The sequence below is a fragment of the Grampus griseus genome, assembly GCF_964374135.1.
Source record: "Grampus griseus genome assembly, chromosome: 20".
NCBI classification, from domain to species: Eukaryota; Metazoa; Chordata; class Mammalia; order Artiodactyla; family Delphinidae; genus Grampus; species Grampus griseus.
The window spans coordinates 37,378,140-37,398,312 of record NC_139014.1 but is presented as its reverse complement, the minus strand read 5'-3'; the positions used below and the strand labels follow the sequence as shown (position 1 = coordinate 37,398,312).

General features: G+C 41.8%; 1 protein-coding gene and 1 pseudogene across 2 annotated transcripts; one reads left to right on the top strand and one right to left on the bottom strand.

Moving 5' to 3' along the window:
- The first annotated feature begins 413 nt into the window (after positions 1 to 413).
- On the top strand, positions 414 to 14,606 carry LOC309838744 (RAD52 motif-containing protein 1-like; annotated as a pseudogene). Its single transcript has 5 exons — positions 414 to 509; positions 879 to 1,058; positions 4,149 to 4,271; positions 4,647 to 4,814; positions 14,464 to 14,606. The product of its transcript is annotated as an RAD52 motif-containing protein 1-like (transcript).
- Positions 12,838 to 14,317, bottom strand: LOC309837881 (neuronal acetylcholine receptor subunit alpha-9-like; the record flags this gene model as incomplete). Its single annotated transcript, XM_082678766.1, has 2 exons — positions 12,838 to 13,444; positions 14,307 to 14,317. The coding sequence occupies 2 exons, from the start codon at positions 14,315 to 14,317 to the stop codon at positions 12,838 to 12,840; spliced, it is 618 nt and encodes a 205-aa protein (XP_082534892.1).
- Positions 14,607 to 20,173: the final 5,567 nt, after the last annotated feature.

The window sequence follows — 20,173 nt, the reverse complement described above, 5'->3', positions numbered from 1 at the left end:
TATAGTGCATCATAGTTTGTAAACTGATTTTATATTCATTAGGTCTTAAGTACCCTTTGTCTTATAGGACAGGTGTAAATATATTATTGTTTATTTTGTTTGTTTCTGCAATTTTATAAATAGTAAAAGTGTTACTGTTTCATGTCCTATTTGGCACCTGAGAGTTTCTGGTTCCATAACCAGAAGCTGCTACCTAGCCCTTCTAATGGATGGGAGAGATAGTTTATTCTTAGACTGTCCAGCTCTGTATTTGCTCTGAATCTCAAGCTTTTCTATCCACAAAACACTCAGGGGCTTTCAACTATTTTTCTATATATTAGAGTTATTGGCACTAACTTTTTAAAAAGCGTGGGCTCGTGTGCGCAGGCACAGTCCGCTTGTGCCCCGAGCCGCACATGCGGGGTGAAGGTAGGATGGTGGATTTGGTACCTTTTGTGGTTGCCATCGGTGGTGACAAAACCTTGCTGGTGTGGGAGCTGTGATCTGGACCCACGGCCGAGACCTTGCAAGTGAGCCGAGCCGGGGCAGAGGGAGGGGTGGAGGAAGCCGTCCCGCACCCCAGTAACTGGGACTGCTTCGGTACCTCATCTGCCTGTGGTCTCCGCTGAGAGGAATCTTAGTTCTAGAGCTGACCTGAGCAGCCAGCTCGCCCCCATAGATTTTTGAGAGATAGTTCCCAACTGACGGCATCGCCTCCTAATGCTTCTCGGAGCTAAGGATTTCAGAGGGAAACTTGTTCATGAAATGAGAAGTGTTTGGAGTTGCAGGCTTACCACAGTTACCTGTGCCGAAGGGCTGGCAGAATATAAGGGAAAGGGTGGTTTGGTTTCCCGGGCGTGAAATTTCCTGCACTTACTTAGCGTGGGACCAGCCTACAGCATTCTCTGTTCACAGTCTTCTCCCACTTTGGCCTTCTGTAGTCGGTCCAAGTCTTCGCAAACGCAGCAGTGGCTGGTCCTGGGTTCTATGCCATCATTAAGTTTTATTCAGCAAGGGATGCCCACAGAGCCCAAAAGGCATGCAACCAGAAGCAGCTTTTTCACACATCTCCAGTGAAGGTGGGTCCAAATGTGGAATTCGTCGCTCTACTGGGATGAAGTGCTGAATTTAAAGCTAATTGGCCATCGGGAATTCCCTGGCGGTCCACTGGTTAGGACGCTGCACTTTCACTGCTGAGGGCCCGGGTTCAATCCCTGGTCAGGGAACTAAGATCCCGGGGCGGGGGGTGGGGAAATGGCCAGCGTTTGTACAGCACTGTGCTGTACAGAATGCTCTCAGATGCACTGCTCCACTGATCCCCCAGTTCTCCAGTTCTTTCTTTCTTTTTTTTAGATGAAGAAACTCGAAATCAGGATGGTTAAGTGACTTACTTAAAGTTCATGACAGCAAATGTGGAAACTAGAGGCCAAATGCAAAGTTGACTGATGTTAAACCCCATGTCATTTTATGCTGCCCCTTAATTTAAGAAATCTTCACAAGAGTCTTCCTTATATTTACTTTTATGTGGATTTTAAATGTGTGAGGTTGACAAAAATTTTTTTTAATTAATTAATTAATTTTTGGCTGCATTGGGTCTTGTTGCTGCGCCCCGGCTTTCTCTAGTTGCGGTGAGTGGGGGTTGCTCTTCATTGCGGTGCGTGGGCTTCTCATCGCGACGGCTTCTCTTGTTGCGGAACACGGGTTCTAGGCATGTGGGCTTCAGTAGTTGTGGTTCACGGGCTCTAGAGCACAGGCTCAGTAGTTGTGGCACATGGGCTTAGCTGCTCTGCGGCATGTGGTATCTTCATGGACCAGGGATCGAACTCGTGTCCCCTGCATTGGAAGGCAGACTCTTAACAACTCTGCCACCAGGGAAGTCCTGAGCTTGCCAAACTTTTGTCAGATGTAACATAAAGGAGGCTTCATCATCATCATCACTCTCAAACTGCCTATTCAGAACCCCCTTCAGATTCCAGAGGATCATTAAAATATTCTTTAATGCACTGTAGAAAACTTATTCCATATCAATATGCCATCCAATTTTACTTCCCCAGAATGAACATTTCATTATGTGCCTCCATTCAGCCACCATTCCTTTTTCAAGGACCTTTTCACTTCCTCTGAATAAGTGAGTGAGGCTTAGATTTCCCAGACCTTTCACTTTATAATTGTGTGTCTTCTCTGATTGGCTTCTTGCTCTGGCTACTTCCTACTGACCTTGCTGCTTATTCTCACCCATATTTCTTTACTCACTAATTTCACCTTTATTGAATCTGAGAACTCTCCTCAGATGTGACTCCAGGTACACTACCTCCCACTTCTGTACCCTGTTTAACACCCTCTTCAATCCTGGCTGTACTCCCTGGGATTGAAATGATTTTGTGTCAGACATTCCTTAATTTGCGGACCCTGCAACCATTTCACATAACCACTCAGATATTACAGATGATCCTGGAAAGATTATGAAACAGTTACGTGGTATCAGTTGTGAGTAATGAATTCTTTTCTTATATTGGACATTAAGACCATTGCATAAGCTTAGGTTCTGAGATTTTCACAGCATAAAGCCCATCACTGATAAAATAATGAAGAAAAATTTCTACAAGTCACTGTAGTGTTGAGAGGAAAGGACATTCGTATTAGATTTCTTTATTTAATGCAGAGCCTTAGTTTAGTACCCACACCCCCGAAATTGTTATCTACTTTAATTATGCGTTCTTTTTAAATTTTATTTATTTATTTATTTGGTTGCACCGGGTCTTAGTTGCAGCAGGCAGGCTCCTTTCGTTGTGGCTCACAGCCTCCTTAACTGTGGCGTATGAACTCTTAGTTTCAGCATGCATGTGAGACCTAGTTCCTTGACTAGGGATTGAACCCGGGCCCCCTGCATTGGGAGCATGGAGTCTTAACCACTGCAGCAGCAGGGAAGTTCCAAATCTGTGTTCTTTAACTCATTGGCAGGTATACATATTTCTTATCTTTTTTCCCCTGCATTTTTAAAAAATACAGAAAAGAGAATAACATCTTAAAATAAAATGAAGGAAAGGCCTAATGTATCTGAGTTTTTCTCAGTAGCATGAAGGGAAATGTTTGCCAGCAAGAACTGTGGCAAGGTTATCCCCGATGTCAGCTGTCTCTACTACTCAGGAGCTCAGAGCCCTTCTGAAGCTTCATAATTGTCCAGGACAGCTCCATTATGACTCAACATACAGAGCCTAGCCTCCCATGCGACACTCAATATTTAAAAATTAGTCTTCATTTCTCCTTCCCAGCAAGTAGCTTCAGTTGGAGAAAGTAATTTCATTTTCTTATGTGCTCATTCATTCACTCAGTCACCAGACCATCACTCCTCTATTATATGCCAAGATCTATGCTTGTTTCTGGTAATAAGGAAAGAATAATATATGGTTCCTTCAAGCACTTAAGGAGTTCATAAACTAGTGACAGAGGAAGATGCACAAACAAATCAATAAAGAAGTAACAATGCTTTCACTTTATTTGTATTATTTGAATTTTATGACTATATTTATATACTACACCCTGTTCAAAGTGGAAATAGACATTTAAGAAAGAACTAGTGATGTAAAAAATCCACAGTAATATGTAAATGACTTAGGGAGTTAAGACTGGAAATATTTGCACTTTCAAAGAAGCTTGTTAATGCAGATGAACCTCTAATTCTTTTGGTTACTTTATTTACATTTATAGACGTATATGTCTTCCCTCTTCTAACAGGCATTAGTAACATGGGGAGGGGGTGCTACAGATTAAGCTCCTAATTCAGTGGCAGGCCCATCTTATCTCCTCTTCAGGTCATATTCTCAAGCAGGAGCTACAGGATGAGACAACTAAAACAGTTCACTTCCTTTGCTTACCCCCAGCCCCATAATAGGCTTCTGCTGGGCTTCTTTGGTTGCTTTCATCATCACTTTCACCACCAGAGGTCAGGGAACATTCCGGTTAATCAGGGGCCCTGGAAATGATGCAGAAAGTACTGACTTAAAAGTAATAAATAACATTTATTTAGGGCTCACTGTGAACTCATTGCTTAAAATGTCCTACTTAATCTTCACAACCACTCTATGAAATTGGTATTGATAAATCTCAGGTATATCCAAAATAAGTCTCTATGTAGGGTTGTGATAATTTTAGGTCTTTTATGTCTTTAGGTTCATTTCGGCACTAGACATAAGACGGTTGAACATAATACACTTGCCCTAAACAGCTCCAGATGCCAAGAATTGTCAAATTACTACTTTGGTTTCCATGGGTGGTCAAAAAGGATCATCAGGGTAAACTCTGTAGATTTTCTTTGACTAACCAGACTCCTTTCAACATTGAACTCCTAGACTTTAGAGAGAAGAATAAAACAGGGCTATGGGGAGGATGTGTGAGAGGCTTCCACATGGAAGTATCTGAGCATTGGCCTGCCACCTAGAATTAGTGATAATCTCAATGACTTGGATGGTGGTGTTCATAGTTTTCTCCAGTATTTGTATGGTATATAATAAAAAATAGTTGTCCATATCTAGTCATTCATTTGCAAGTCTCACTTGATTTTGAAGCTATAGAATACCTAAACTATTACCTGGGATTGCTGGAGTTTATTTTTTATTTATAACAACAGAATATGTTGAAGTCTAGGCTTTAATTCAAAATCCTAAGAGCTTCAGGATATTTCTAACCTTGAAGAAAGGGAAAATGAAGATATTGTGACATGACTTCCGAAGCAAAGCCTGAAGTTCTTCTGTGATTAGGGGTGGTGTTCCCCTCCCATGAGTGCAGGAGTTCTGGAGTTGGCATGGCTGAGGAACCTTTGGATAAGTTGGAGGAAGGTATGTGTGTGTGTGCCCAGGTGAGGGAGTGGGATTTCTCTTTTTTCCTTTCTTTCTGAAACTCAACTTTTCAAACATCATCACCTTTGCTAAGCAACTAAAACCCTGGGCAAAATTTTTCTGCCTGACAATATAGGTTTTTATCTTAGGCAATACCTGACACCACCATAAACTTTAGAATTTTAGAACTGACTGACTGCCAAGAAGCTTAGGAGGAGGGAAAATTAGTTAGGTTTTTTTTTGGTTAATAATTTGTGCTAAATAGTCCTTCAAATACAGATGTCTTCTGGCCTTCAGTTATCCCCAAAAAATCATTGTCTAAAGATTGAAATAGATGACTTCCGGGAAGATAGTGGAAGAGTAAGACACGGAGATCACCTTCCTCCCCACAGATACACCAGAAATACATCTACACGTGGAACAACTCCTACAGAACACCTACTGAACACTGGCAGAAGACCTCAGACCTCCAAAAAGGCAAGAAACCTCCCCACGTACCTGGGTAGGGCAAAAGAAAAAAGAATAAACAGAGACAAAAGGATAGGGACAGGACTTGCACCAGTGGGAGGGAGCTGTGAAGGAGGAAAGGTTTCCACACACTAGGAAGCCCCTTCGTGAGCAGAGACTGCGAGTGGCAGAGCAGGGGAGCTTTGGAGCCGCAGAGCAGAGGACAGCAACAGGAGTGTGGAGGGCAAAGCGGATAGATTCCCGCATAGAGGATCGGTGCCGACCGGCACTCACCAGCCCAAGAGGCTTGTCTGCTCCCCTGCCGCAGCGAGCGGGGCTGGGAGCTGAGGCTCGGGCTTCGGTCGGAGCGCAGGGAGAGGACTGGTGTTGGCGGCGTGAACACAGCCTGAAGGGGGTTAGTGCGCCACGGCTGGCTGGGAGGGAGTCCATGGAAAAGTCTGGACCTGCTGAAGAGGCTAGAGACTTTTTCTTCGCTCTTTGTTTCCTGATGCGCGAGGAGAGGGGATTAAGAACGCTGCTTAAAGGAGTTCCAGAGGCGGGCGCGAGCCGAGGCTAAAAGCGCGGACCCCAGAGACAGACATGAGACGGTAAGGCTGCTACTGCCGCCACCAAGAAGCCTGTGTGTGAGCACAGGTCACTATCCACACCCCCCTTCCTGGGAGCCTGTGCAGCCCGCCACTGCCAGGGTCCCATGATCCAGGAACAACTTCCCTGGGAGAATGCATGGCGTGCCTCAGGCTGGTGCAACGTCATGCCGGCCTCTGCCGCCGCAGGCTTGCCCTGCACTCCGTGACCCTCCCTACCCCCCGGCATGAGTGAGCCAGAGCCTCCGAATCAGCGGCTCCTTTAACCCCATCCTGTCTGAGCAAAGAACAGACGCCCTCCGGAGATCTACAGGCAGAGGCGGGGCCAAATCCAAAGCTGAGCCCCTGGGAGCTGTGACAACAAAGAAGAGAAAGGGAAATCTCTCCCAGCAGCCTCAGTAGCAGCGGATTAAAGCTCCACAATCAACTTGATGTACCCTGCATCTGTGGAACACATGAATAGACAAAGAATCATCCCAAATTAAGGAGGTGGACTTTGAGAGCAGGATTTATTATTTTTTCCCCTTTTCCTTTTTTGTGAGTGTGTATGTGTATGCTTCTGTGTGAGATTTTGTTTGTATAGCTTTGCTTCCACCATTTTCCTACGGTTCTATCCGTCTGTTTTTGTTTCTTTTAAATTTTTCCTTTATAATTATTTTTTTAAATAACTTTATTTTATTTTACTTTATCTTCATTCTTTCTTTCTTTCCTTCCCTCCTTTAGACAACGAATCATCCAAATTGAGGAGATGGACTTTGAGAGCAGGATTTATGATTTTTTTCCCCCTTTTCCTCTATTTGTGAGTGTGTATGTGTATGCTTCTGTGTGAGATTTTGTCTGTATAGCTTTGCTTCCACCATTTGTTCCAGGGTTCAATCCATCCGTTTTTTTCCCCACTTAGTAATTATTTATTTTATTTTAATAATATTATTGTATTTTATCTTAATTTATTTTATTTATCATCTTATTTTCCATCCTTCCCTCCTTCTTTCCTTCCTTCCTTCCTCCCTCTCTCCCTCCCGCCCTCCCTCCCTCCCTTCTTTCTTTCTTTCTTTCTACTTCTATTAATTCTTTCTTTCTACTTTTTCTCCCTTTTCTTCTGAGCCGTGTGGATGAAAGGCTCTTGGTGCTCCAGCCAGGAGTTAGTGCTGTGCCTCTGAGGTGGGAGAGCCAACTTCAGGACACTGGTCCACAAGAGACCTCCCAGCTGCACATAATATCAAATGGTGAAAATCTCCCAGAGAACTCCATCTCAACACAAGCACCCAGCTTTACTCAACGACCAGCAAGCTACAGTGCTGGACACCCTATGCCAAACAACTAGCAAGACAGGAACACAACACCACCCATTAGCAGAGAGGCTGCCCAAAATCATAATAAGTCGACAGACACCCCAAAACAAACCACAAGATGTGGACCTGCCCACCAGAAAGACAAGATCCAGCCTCATCCACCAGAACACAGGCACTACTCCCCTCCACCAGGAAGCCTACACAACCCACGGAACCAACATTAGCCACTGGGGACAGACACCAAAAACAACAGGAACTACGAACCTGTAGACTGCAAAAAGGAGACCCCAAACACAGTAAGATAAGCAAAATGAGAAGACAGAAAAACACACTGCAGATGAATGAGCAAGATAAAAACTCACCAGACCTAACAAATGAAGAGGAAATAGGCAGTCTACCTGAAAAAAAATCAGAATAATGGTAGTAAAGATGATCCAAAATCTTGGAAATAGAATAGACAAAATACAAGAAACGTTTAACAAAGACCTAAAAGAACTAAAGATGAAACAAACAACAATGAACAACACAATAAATGAAATTAAAAATTCTCTCGATGGGATCAATAACAGAATAACTGAGGCAGAAGAATGGAAAAGTGACCTGGAAGATAAAATAGTGGAAATAACTACTGGAGAGCAGAATAAAGAAAAAAGAATGAAAAGAACTGAGGACAGTCTCAGAGAGCTCTGGGACAACATTTAATGCACCAACATTTGAATTAATGGGGTTCCAGAAGAAGAAGAGAAAAAGAAAGGGACTGAGAAAATATTTGAAGAGATTATAGTTGAAAACTTCCCTAATATGGGAAAGGAAATAGTAAATCAAGTCCAGGAAGCACAGAGAGTCCCATACAGGATAAATCCAAGGAGAAATATGCCAAGACACATATTAATCAAACTGTCAAAAATTAAATACAAAGAAAGCATATTAAAAGCAGCAAGGGAAAAACAACAAATAACACACAAGGGAATCCCCATAAGGTTAACAGCTGATCTTTCAGCAGAAAATCTGCAAGCCAGAAGGGAGTGGCAGGATATATAGAAAGGGAAGAAGGAGAAAAACCTGCAACCAAGATTACTCTACCCAGCAAGGATCTCATTCATATTTGATGGAGAAATTAAAACCTTTACAGACAAGCAAAATCTCAAAGAGTTCAGCACCACCAAACCAGCTCTACAACAACTGCTAAAGGAACATCTCTAGGGAAGAAACACAAGAGGAGGAAAAGACCTACAATAATGAAAACAAAACAATTAATAAAATGGGAATAGGAACATACATGTCAATAATTACCTTAAATGCTCCCACCAAAAGACACAGATTGGCTGAATGGATACAAAAACAAAAGCCATATATATACTGCTTACAAGAGACCCACTTCAGACCTAGGGACATATACAGACTGAAAGTGAGGGGATGGAAAAAGTTATTCCATGCAAATGGAAACCAAAAGAAAGTTGGAGTAGCAATTCTCATATCAGACAAAACAGACTTTAAAATAAAGACTATTAGAAGAGACAAAGAACACTACATAATGATAAAGGGATCGATCCAAGAAGATATAACAATTGTAAATATTTATGCACCCAACATAGGAGCACCTCAATACATAAGGCAAATACTAACAACCATAAAAGGAGAAATCGACAGTAACACATTCATAGTAGGGGACTTTAACACCCCACTTTCAGCAATGGACAGATCATCCAAAATGAAAATAAATAAGGAAACACAAGCTTTAAATGATACATTAAACAAGATGGACTTAATTGATATTTATAGGACATTCCATCCAAAAACAACAGAATACACATTTTTCTCTAGTGCTCACAGAACATTCTCCAGGATAGATCATATCTTGGGTCACAAATCAAGCCTTGGTAAATTTAAGAAAATTGAAATTGTATCAAGTATCTTTTCCAAACACAACGATATGAGACTAGATATCAATTACAGGAAAAGATCTGTAGAAAATACAAACACATGGAGGCTAAACAATACACTACTTAATAACGAAGTGATCACTGAAGAAATCAAAGAGGAAATCAAAGTATAACTAGACAAAAATGACAGTGGAGACAAGACGACCCAAAATCTATGGGATGCAGCAAAAGCAGTTCTAAGAGGGAAGTTTATAGCAATACAATCCTACCTTAAGAAACAGGAAAAATCTCGAATAAACAACCTAACCTTGCACCTAAAGCAATTAGAGAAAGAAGAAGAAAAAACCCCAAAGTTAGCAGAAGGAAAGAAATCATAAAAATCAGATCAGAAATAAATGAAAAAGAAATGAAGGAAACGATAGCAAAGATCAATAAAACTAAAAGCTGGTTCTTTGAGAAGATAAACAAAATTGATAAACCATTAGCTAGACTCATCAAGGAAAAAAGGGACAAGACTCAAATCAATAGAATTAGAAATGAAAAAGGAGAAGTAACAACTGACACTGCAGAAATACAAAAGATCATGAGAGTTTACTACAAGCAACTCTATGCCAATAAAATGGACAACCTGGAAGAAATGGACAAATTCTTAGAAATGCACAACCTGCCAAGACTGAATCAGGAGGAAGTAGAAAATATGAACAGATCAATCACAAGCACTGAAATTGAAACTGTGATTAAAAATCTTCCAACAAACAAAAGCCCAGAACCAGATGGCTTCACAGGTGAATTCTATCAAACATTTAGAGAAGAGCTAACACCTATCCTTCTCAAACTCTTCCAAAATATAGCAGAGGGAGGAACACTCCTAAACTCCTTCTACGAGGCCACCATCACCCTGATACCAAAACCAGAAAAGGATGTCACAAAGAAAGAAACCTACAGGCCAATATCACTGATGAACATAGATGCAAAAATACTCAACAAAATACTAGCAAACAGAACCCAGCAGCACATTAAACGGATCATACAACATGATCAAGTGGGATTTATTCCAGGAATGCAAGGATTCTTCAATATATGCAAATCAATCAACATGATACACCATATTAACAAATTGAAGGAGAAAAACCATATGATCATCTCAATAGATGCAGAGAAAGCTTTTGACAAAATTCAACACCCATTTATGATAAAAAGCCTTCAGAAAGTAGGCATAGAGGGAACTTTCCTCAACATAATAAAGGCCATATATGACAAACACACAGGCAACATCATCCATATGGTAAAAAACTGAAAGCATTTCCACTAAGATCAGGAGAAAGACAAGGTTGCCCACTCTCAACACTGTTATTCAACATAGTTTTGGAAGTTTTAGCCACAGCAATCAGAGAAGAAAAGGAAATAAAAGGAATCCAAATCGGAAAAGAAGAAGTAAAGCTGTCATTGTTTGCAGATGACATGATACTATACATAGAGAATCCTAAAGATGCTACCAGAAAACTACTAGAGCTAATCAATGAATTTGGTAAAGTAGAAGGATACAAAATTAATGCACAGAAATCTCTTGCATTCCTATACACTAATGATGAAAAATCTGAAAGTGAAATTAATAAAACACTCCCATTTACCATTGCAACAAAAAGAAAAAAATATCTAGGAATAAACCTACCTAAGGAGACAAAAGACCTGTATGCAGAAAATTATAAGACACTGATGAAAGAAATTAAAGATGATACAAATAGATGGAGAGATATACCATGTTCTTGGATTGGAAGAATCAACATTGTGAAAATGACTCTACTACCCAAAGCAATCTACAGATTCAATGCAATCCCTATCAAACTACCAATGGCATTTTTCACAGAACTAGAACAAAATATTTCACAATTTGTATGGAAACACAAAAGACCCAGAATAGCCAAAGCAATCTTGAGAACGAGAAATGGAGCTGGAGGAATCAGGCTCCCTGGCTTCAGACTATACTACAAAGCTACAGTAATCAAGACAGTATGGTACTGGCACAAAAACAGAAATATAGATCAATGGCACAGGATCGCAAGCCCAGAGATAAACCCACGCACATATGGTCACCTTATCTTTGATAAAGGAGGCAGGAATATACAGTGGAGGAAGGACAGCCTCTTCAATAAGTGGTGCTGGAAAAACTTGACAGGTACATGTAAAAGTATGAGATTAGATCACTCCCTAACACCATACACAAAAATAAGCTCAAAATGGATTAAAGACCTAAATGTAAGGCCAGAAACTATCAAACTCTTAGAGGAAAACATAGGCAGGGCACTCTATGACATAAATCACAGCAAGGTCCTTTTTGACCCACCTCGTAGACAAATGGAAGTAAAAACAAAAATAAACAAATGAGACCTAATGAAACTTCAAAGCTTCTGCACAGTGAAGGAAACCATAAAGAAGACCAAAAGACAACCCTCAGAATGGGAGAAAATATTTGTAAATGAAGCAACTGACCAAGGATTAATGTCCAAAATTTATAAGCATCTTATGCAGCTTAATAACAAAAAAACAAACAACCCAATCCAAAAATGGGCAGAAGACTTAAATAGACATTTCTCCAAAGAAGATATACAGACTGCCAACAGACACATGAAAGTATGCTCAACATCACTAATCATTAGAGAAATGCAAATCAAAGCTCCAATGAGATATCATCTCACACCAGTCAGAATGGCCGTCATCAGAAAATCTAGAAACAATAAATGCTGGAGAAGGTGTGGAGAGAAGGGAACCCTCTTGCACTGTTGGTAGGAATGTAAATTGATACAGCCACTGTGGAGAAAAGTATGGAGGTTCCTTGAAAAACTACAAATAGAACTACCATATGACCCAGCAATCCCACTACTGGGCATATACCCTGAGAAAACCAAAATTCAAAAAGAGTCATGTACCAAAATGTTCATTGCAGCTCTATTTACAATAGCCCAGAGATGGAAACAACCTAAGTGTCCATCATTGGATGAATGGATAAAGAAGATGTGGCACATATATACAATGGAATATTACTCAGCCATAAAAAGAAACGAAATTGAGCTATTTGTAATGAGGTGGATAGACCTAGAGTCTGTCATACAGAGTGAAGTAAGTCAGAAAGAGAGAGACAAATACCGTATGCTAACACATATATATGGAAGTTAAGAAAAAAGAATGTCATGAAGAACCTAGGGGTAAAACAGGAATAAAGACAGAGACTTACTAGAGAATGGACTTGAGGATATGGGGAGGGGAAAGGGTAAGCTGTGACAAAGCGAGAGAGAGGCATGGACATATATACACTACCAAACATAAGGTAGATAGCTAGTGGGAAGCAGCCACATAACACAGAGAGATCAGCTCGGTGCTTTGTGACCGCCTGGAGAGGTGGGATAGGGAGGGTGGGAGAGAGGAAGATGCAAGAGGGAAGAGATATGGGAACATATGTATATATATAACTGATTCATTTTTTTGTGAAGCAGAAGCTAACACACCATTGTAAAGCAATTATACTCCAATAAAAAAATAATAAAAATAAAATAATGTTCCCCAAGCAAAAAAATAAATAAATAAATAAAATAAAATGATGTTAATGCTGTGGGTCCAGAGACCATACTCTGAGAACCACTGCTCTATACCATATTGCTCTCATTCCTCTTTTGGGTAAACCTGGAGACAACAAGACCAGCTTTGTTTCCAACAGCCACATCTCTTTTCAAAGATGCCAACTGAAGACACCAAATCAAGTATGTGACAGCCTGTGTTGAGTCTGAAGTTGACCTCATTGTTAGGAGTTTAAAGATACAGATACAACCCCAGTTACCACAGTGCTGACTCGAAGTGTAAGACACTTGAACTCACGTATCAGAGGGACATTCTCTGAGGCGGGCATGATCTCTGCCACCATGAGCTGAAATACAGTCACGGCCAACAGTATGGTCACTCCCAGGGAGACCTTTTCACCAGAGGCTGCTGGGAGATAAAAACTCAAGGGAGCCAGAAAAGATATGAGGACACATGGGATGAGGAGGTTGACGATATAGAAAGAGAACCGCCACTTTAGAAGGAGAGTGAATGTCACATCCGGGTAAGGCTCAGAGCAGCAGCCATAGGAGATCACATTCTTCACAGCAGGCATGCCATGCACCTCCCACTCTACATCTTTGATGAAGTCGGAGAGGTCTCCGCTGTCCAGGGCATTGAATATATCCACCTGATTTCCATTGTAGGTCCAGGAAGCAAAGGTCAGGTTGCACTGCTGATTATCAAAGGGGAAGTAGGTGACATCCACCACACAGGAGCTTTTGGTGATGGCTGGTGCATCCCAGGTGATCAGCCCATCATACCGCAGGACCACGTTGGTGTTCACAGGCTCAGAAGATTCATCATCAGCCCTGGAGGTGAGAGGAGGAAAATGAGAGCTGCTCTCCAGGACAACTCACCAAACTCCTTACCCCCGATAGCTCACCGCCCTGTGCCCATCACTTCAGTGTCTTGGCAATGGATCACCATTCCTTGTCACCCTGGCTTGAAAGTATGGAATCAACTCTAATTTGCCCTTCTTCTCCATTTCCTGTGAATAGTTAGGGCCGAGTTCTCTTGGATTCTTTCTTTAAAGCATGTCTGCTTTATGTCCCTTCCTCTCCATTCCCAGTGCCACTCTCTTGGTCCAGGTATAATGATTCAAACATCCAGACAAAAAGTAAACGAGGCTAAAATCTAACAGGGGGCTCTGCTTACCTGATTTTGTTAACTGTGGACACAAGAATATTAAAGTAACTTTTTATTGCTGTTGGAAAAAAAATATTGAAATAAACTCTTGTGTAAATGTTCAGTCCTTTGCCTTCTATAGAAGGGCCTGAGCAGAAAAAGTAAACGTAGATCCCTAGAAAGGGGATTCCTATTGGTACTGAGTTTTCTCTTAGAATCAATGGCACTTGGGCTTAGGGTTTTAAGTCAGAGGCAGGGCTGTTAGCGAATTGAGTGGAGGAGGCTCCACCATCCACCTGAGTGGGTGATGGTTGAGGAGAGGCCAGATCATCTGCACTACCACCAAATCTATCTCACTGTATGAATCCAGCCCTTTATGCCCAGGAGAGCAGGGTCTGTAGCCGTGTAGCCTCAGCTTGTCCATTTGAAATCTGTGAGTATTATGAAAGTTGTGCCACGTTCTTGGTTTGCATTTACCATCAAGTATTATAGGAACTTTGAGAATAGATCTGAGCAGTAAAATGTGCCATGCCAGGGTATACCTACAACAGAGACATTCAACCGCACCCCAGTGTTGTGCCTGCCCTTAATCACTAAGATAATGATCTAAGAATCACAGATGCATTTTTAGTTTTAAACATATAACCTAGAAATCAGTTATTCAGATAGGCATTTTAAATTCATCTTTTTTTGTTGGATTTAGGGTCATTATCATTCCTTATGAAAAGGAAGGTAACCCAGAAGCTTGCTATTCAGAAGGCTATGATAGATGCATTCCAGAAACTGCTGATAGTGGTTTTAGGTAAGACCTTTTTGATTGTCCTTGAAGTGCTTCAGTTTCAGTGAGCAAATAAACTTATTTGAAAAGTTAATTGGATGAAAATAATGGTTATCTAAAACATTGCATATTCTTTCATTCACCAGATGTTTTCACAGCAGCAGTCTTAAATTTGTTCTTTATGGCATTTATGAGAAAAACGACAGCAAATATTATTGTCCCCAGTGTTTAGCTGTAGAATGACTTGCCTCAGTTCATACAGAATGTGTTTGATCCAGTTCTTCCTCAATTGCTTGCTTATCATATAGAATAGTGTAGTGATTATAAGTCTTGGACACCTGTGTTTGAGTCCTAACTTTGTGTCTTAGATTGTTTTGTTGCTGTTGTCGCAATTTTAGTTTTTTCTAGCCAGAGACATTTGAAGGTATTTAATATCTGTAAGCTGCAATTTCTTTATCTTCAAATAGGGTTAGTAATTCAGCTTACCACCAAATGGGGGATATTGTAAGAGTAAATGAAATGATGAATGTAAAAAGCTTAGAACTATGCCTGAAACATAGTAAGCAGACAATATATATTGACTATTATTAATATTATTGTTGTTTTTTTGTTGAAGAGTTTATTAGATTATGTTTTTGGAGTCAATTTAATTTCAGCTTCCATTTCTGATATATTGGGTGAATATGATTCTTATATAATAATCGGCTAAGTTTTTGTGAGCCTTGAAAGTGGTCATGCTACTGAAGAGCGTTGATTGTGTTCCCTATCGAGTTATATAGCAGTGAGAATGTCACAGGCAGTGCCCAAAGGAAACTTTATGATTAGTAGATTCCCTGAAGAGAATTGCTCACCTGCTTCACAGCCCTGCAGGCTGAGAGACTGAGAAATCCTAGCTAAGTTGTCTGAGACCTTATTTGCTTGTAAGAGTTGACCCTGGATTGGTCTTGGCCTTCCAGCCTGGGCAATCCTTCCAAGGAAGTTTGACTTCCCTGGTCATCAGGCAAAATCTCCATCAGCTGTCAAATCTGGGTAACAACCTTTAAGAACCAAACTAAATGTCTGGGTTGTTTGTTCCTAATATGCCAAGGTATTCCTTATATGTACTCAAAACTTTTTTTTAGACCAAAAAGCCTGGTGGCTCTAGCTTGCCTTGAGGAAAGCTGTATTGTTCAAAAGGTACATGGGCCAGTTGCTGCCAGTGTAATGTTCAAATTCTCTCTGTCTCTGTCTCCAAAGCTTTGTTCATTGTATCTGGTAGAATTTTGTTCCCGAGGAGTAGGCACTTGCCTTGTTTCTAATACGAAGTATCTATTATAGTCCAGTGGTATGTATCCCAGGTTTGAACTCACTTTGACCCCCACCTCATACCTTACTATGTAATTGTATTGTGATTGAACATTTTTGTTTCCACAGCTTTAATTCCTATGTCATTATTCCTTAGTTCTTATTTCTAAGATCATAAAAGTTTTTGAAACAAAGTTGATATTTCTTATATATTTTTTCATAAATAATTATGATAAAAACTGAAGTGTCAGATGAGGGAACTTCCAGGAAAATGCTCTTATTTTCTGCTTTTAGAAATCAAAAGGATGTCTAATTATTGGGTGCTACCACTGTATACAGGAAGTTTTAGAACAAGAACATTTCTGAATTGATTCTTGTTAACTTTATTTCAGAAAATGGTAAAATAGCTGTGGAAGAGAGACCCTGTGAAGAGGTCACAGGTGCTAGAAACGAAGAGGAACTACAGGATTTAATTCAAGTATGTGGAGATAAAAACTCAAGGGGTACACAGCCAGTGTAGCCATAATTCAAAATAACCAGCAGGATTTGGAAGACTTTGGCATGTCTACTCAGCTCTGTCACCCTTAGGATAATGTGAAGCTCTGAAACTGCTTTTGAAGCAGGGAATTTCTAGGACTTTTCCAAGTCCCAAGCCTTGTCTCTGGCCCCTTATTTGAAGTTTGGAGAGCAGGATTGAGGGCCATCAGTGTACGTCTACAGTTGTGGACACAGAAGAAGACACAGGCCTTTTAGAACTCCCCTCAAATAGAATTGCAGGAATTTGGGAACAAAGTAACTATGGCCTTAAGTGTGATTATGCTACAGAGTTTAAAAACTATTCATGTCTTTCAAGTAAGGTGTATAACCCAAATCTCATAATCACATATATATCTTGTGTTAAATATTTTGCCGAAGAACCTTTCTGTAAATCAATTATATGGATGCCTCGAATTAGGGATTAAGTTGTTAATGTAATTTCTAAAAGAAAACATTAATGTAGTGCATATAATATTTTTATTAAAAAGAAGCAAAAAATGTGTTTCATGTCATTGAGAGCTTTATTTGGGGCTAGATTGCTGATTATTTAACTCACCCCAATGTTGCAAAGTTTGTTTTGAAGGGAAGAAAGTAGAGAAAGAAAAGGTGGTTGTGTTCTGAAAAATGTAGATATTTTGATAGTTTTTCCCATAAAAAATAATTATTTTAATTCAGTTTAAATCAGTCAAGGAAACTTCAAACTTATCCATGTTTGGGCTTTAAGAAGTCTAGCTTCCTGTGTAATGTAGGAGGAAAGGATTCCGTATTGATACTAAAGGTTTCGGAAACCTGATTATAACAACAGATCCATTCCTAAATGAGGCCAATCTTGGAATCAGTTCCATTCAGAAATTCCATTCAGTTCCATTATGTGCTAGGTACTGGAAATAAGATGAATCTACTTCTCTCTTGGAGTTTAGGTGTTAAAGGTGTACCAGACAATTAAAAAGGACTAAAATTAAATAGATTATGAAAAGGACTGTGAAGAAAGTAAACTGGGTGCGAGTTACAGTATTTCAAGAAAATTACTTAACATGCTGACTTTAACATTCTAAGTGTCTTCTCCATGTGTGCACACAGGGTAGACCTCTGAAAAGTGACACTGTAGTTTCTTCTAGATTAATGGCTCTGTTGAGACAAGGTGGGATGGGGGAAGTTTTCCCATGCTAATATAAAGGGTCATTCACTTGGTTTTAGACTCTCTTTCCCAGAATAAATTGCTCACCTGCCCCAAACCCCTCCTACGGAAGTTGTGGAGTCATCACTGATTCAGTGGTAACCCCTAATAACAGAGTGGTGAATGAATAATGAGACGTGAATACTGAGAGTTTGGAGGAAATGGCAACATTTTAGAACAATTTTAAGGTGTGTTCCCCTCCCGCCACCATAACTGGTGCTCATTTTGCAGGTCAGCTACTTTTCTTGTCAGGGAGGGAGGAAGGGAGGAAGAATGTCTCTCGGACTTCAGCTTTGAGGAGGAAGAGTTCAGATTGCCAGACTGGACTAGCACTCTTGAATTTCCCAGAATGCCACGTCCTGTGGTTTCCTTGGGAAGCTCTGCATCCTTCCCAACACCCCTCCACCCCTGGACTACTGGAGTTTGGGGTCACTCGGGTCTGCAGCCCAAATCCCGCCTCATTGTTTGTGGCCAGGGAGGGCAGGGAGGGGTTGGGAAGAAGGTCCCGGCAGGAGGTAATTGTCTCCTTTGTAAGGGGAAGGATGGCTTGCGCCCTGGGGACTCTGGGAAAAAGACCCACTCTGGTGGCGCGGATTGGATCTCCGTACAAACCTAATAACGGTGGTGTAACTAAAGATGTCATAAATAATGGGTGGGACGTTAGACGGGGGAGGCGTGCGCGGTTGCTAACGTGAGCCCTCGCGTTGGCGCTGGCATAGCGGTTCAAGCTTGGACGCAGGATGTGACTCCGGCTCCTCACTGGCCTGGGTCACTGCGCCTGGGAGCCGCCGCATGTTATGTCGCATCTGCGCCCTACGTCTCCTCCTCACATGGCAACGAGTGTGGCTTCTAGTCCAGGCAGTTCAGCCTCCGGAGTGGGCCCTGGACCCCGTGCAGGTGACACCCAACCCCCCGCGGCTGACCGAGGCTTGGTCTTCACACGCTTCAGAACCCCCTCCCAAATTGCTCCATGCCCTTACACCCCTGGTAGAAGCTGGGGGCTTTAATTACTTGACGTCCTCGTCTCCAGTCCAGATGTTGGCCCCGCCTCATCAGGAGTTGACTGAGACTGAGTTTCCATACCCGGACACGGATTACGTTGGAGAGCTGCCTACAGATCAGTTTGCTGTTCCACATCATGATCTGAATAACTAGCAAACCCAACATCAAAAGCTCCCAGAGCCGGGTCCAGTGCTAGACTGGGATCAAAATCAGCCCTTTGTTCTGCTTTCTCGACACAAAAGTAAGACTAAACACATAGGTCTAGATCAGACTGAAGGTCACCAATCATTTGAAATACTTGTTCCAACTCTAGGTAGTAAGAGCTCAAAACCAATGAAGTTTATTGTTTCTCCCCCAAACCTGAAGAAAGATCTAGTTCAGCATCAACAGCTTGCCAAAGTTGTTGTTTGAACTATAGGCCAATTTCATAAAAACACTCAGGGTCTAGAACAACAGTTGCCGGATGATTATTTAGATCCCAGTATGGATGCCTTTTATCCTGAGGAGAGCATACCTAGGGATTTTTGGGGGATCCCAGATGTACCTCCAGAGCCCCCTGAGGAAGCTGAAATTTCTCCATCCCAGCAGGAGACCCAAGCTCATCATCCAGAGCTCACTGAGGAGGCTGAATCTTTACCCAGCAGGAGGTCCCTGCTCAGCATCCACAGACCCCTGAGGAGGTTGAATCTTTTTTACCCCAGGCAGAGGCCCAGCCTCAGCATCCAGATCCCAATGAAGAAGTAGAACCACTTCCACTTCAGCAGGAGGCTCCATCTCAGCCTTCAGAGGCCTCTGAGGTACTAGAAACTTCAAGTCCTCAGGAGGTCCTAGCCCAGCCTTTGGAGACACTTAAGGAGTTTGTAGTTCAACCAGTAGCACATCATGGAGTAAATGAAACTCAGCAGTCAAACTTGTACAATGTAACTGTTAAACCTCTGGATCTGGCACTTACCATAACTCCACAGGTCACTAAAGAGGTTGAACCTTCTCCAGTCCAGCAGGAGGCCCCATCTCAGCCTCCAGAGTGCCCCGAGGAGGTTGAACATTCTCCAGTCCACAGGAGACCCCATCTCAGCCTGCAGAGCACCCTGAGGAGGCTGAACCTTCTCTACTCCATCAAGAGGCCCCAGCTCAGGCTCCAGGGTTCCCTACATATATGTACTTCAAACTCCAGTGAGTGATGAGGTAGCATGTCTACCTGGTGCTCAGCGTTACGCTCATTCAAACTTGCCCAGTGTTACACTTCAACCTCTGAATTTGGAACTTACCAACACTCCAGAGTCCACTACAGAAGATGAATTTCCTACAGCTCAGCAGGAGGCCCTGGCTCCACCTCTTGAGCATAATGAGGAGACAGAACCTTCTCCAACCCAGCAGTAGACCACAGGTCAGCCTCCAGAGCCTCTTGTGTAAGCTGAGCCTTCTCCAAGTGAACAGGAACAACCGACTCAGCCTTCTGAGCCTACAGAGCCTCCTGAGGACTTGCAAACAGCAACCCAGCAGAAGAGCCCAGCTCAGCTTTCAGAGGCTTTTGGAGAAGCTGAAACTTCTGCAACCAAGGAGGAAGCCTCAGCTCAGTCACCAGAGCCCCCTAATGGGGCAGAATCTTTGGCAGCCCAGCAGTAGATCCAATCT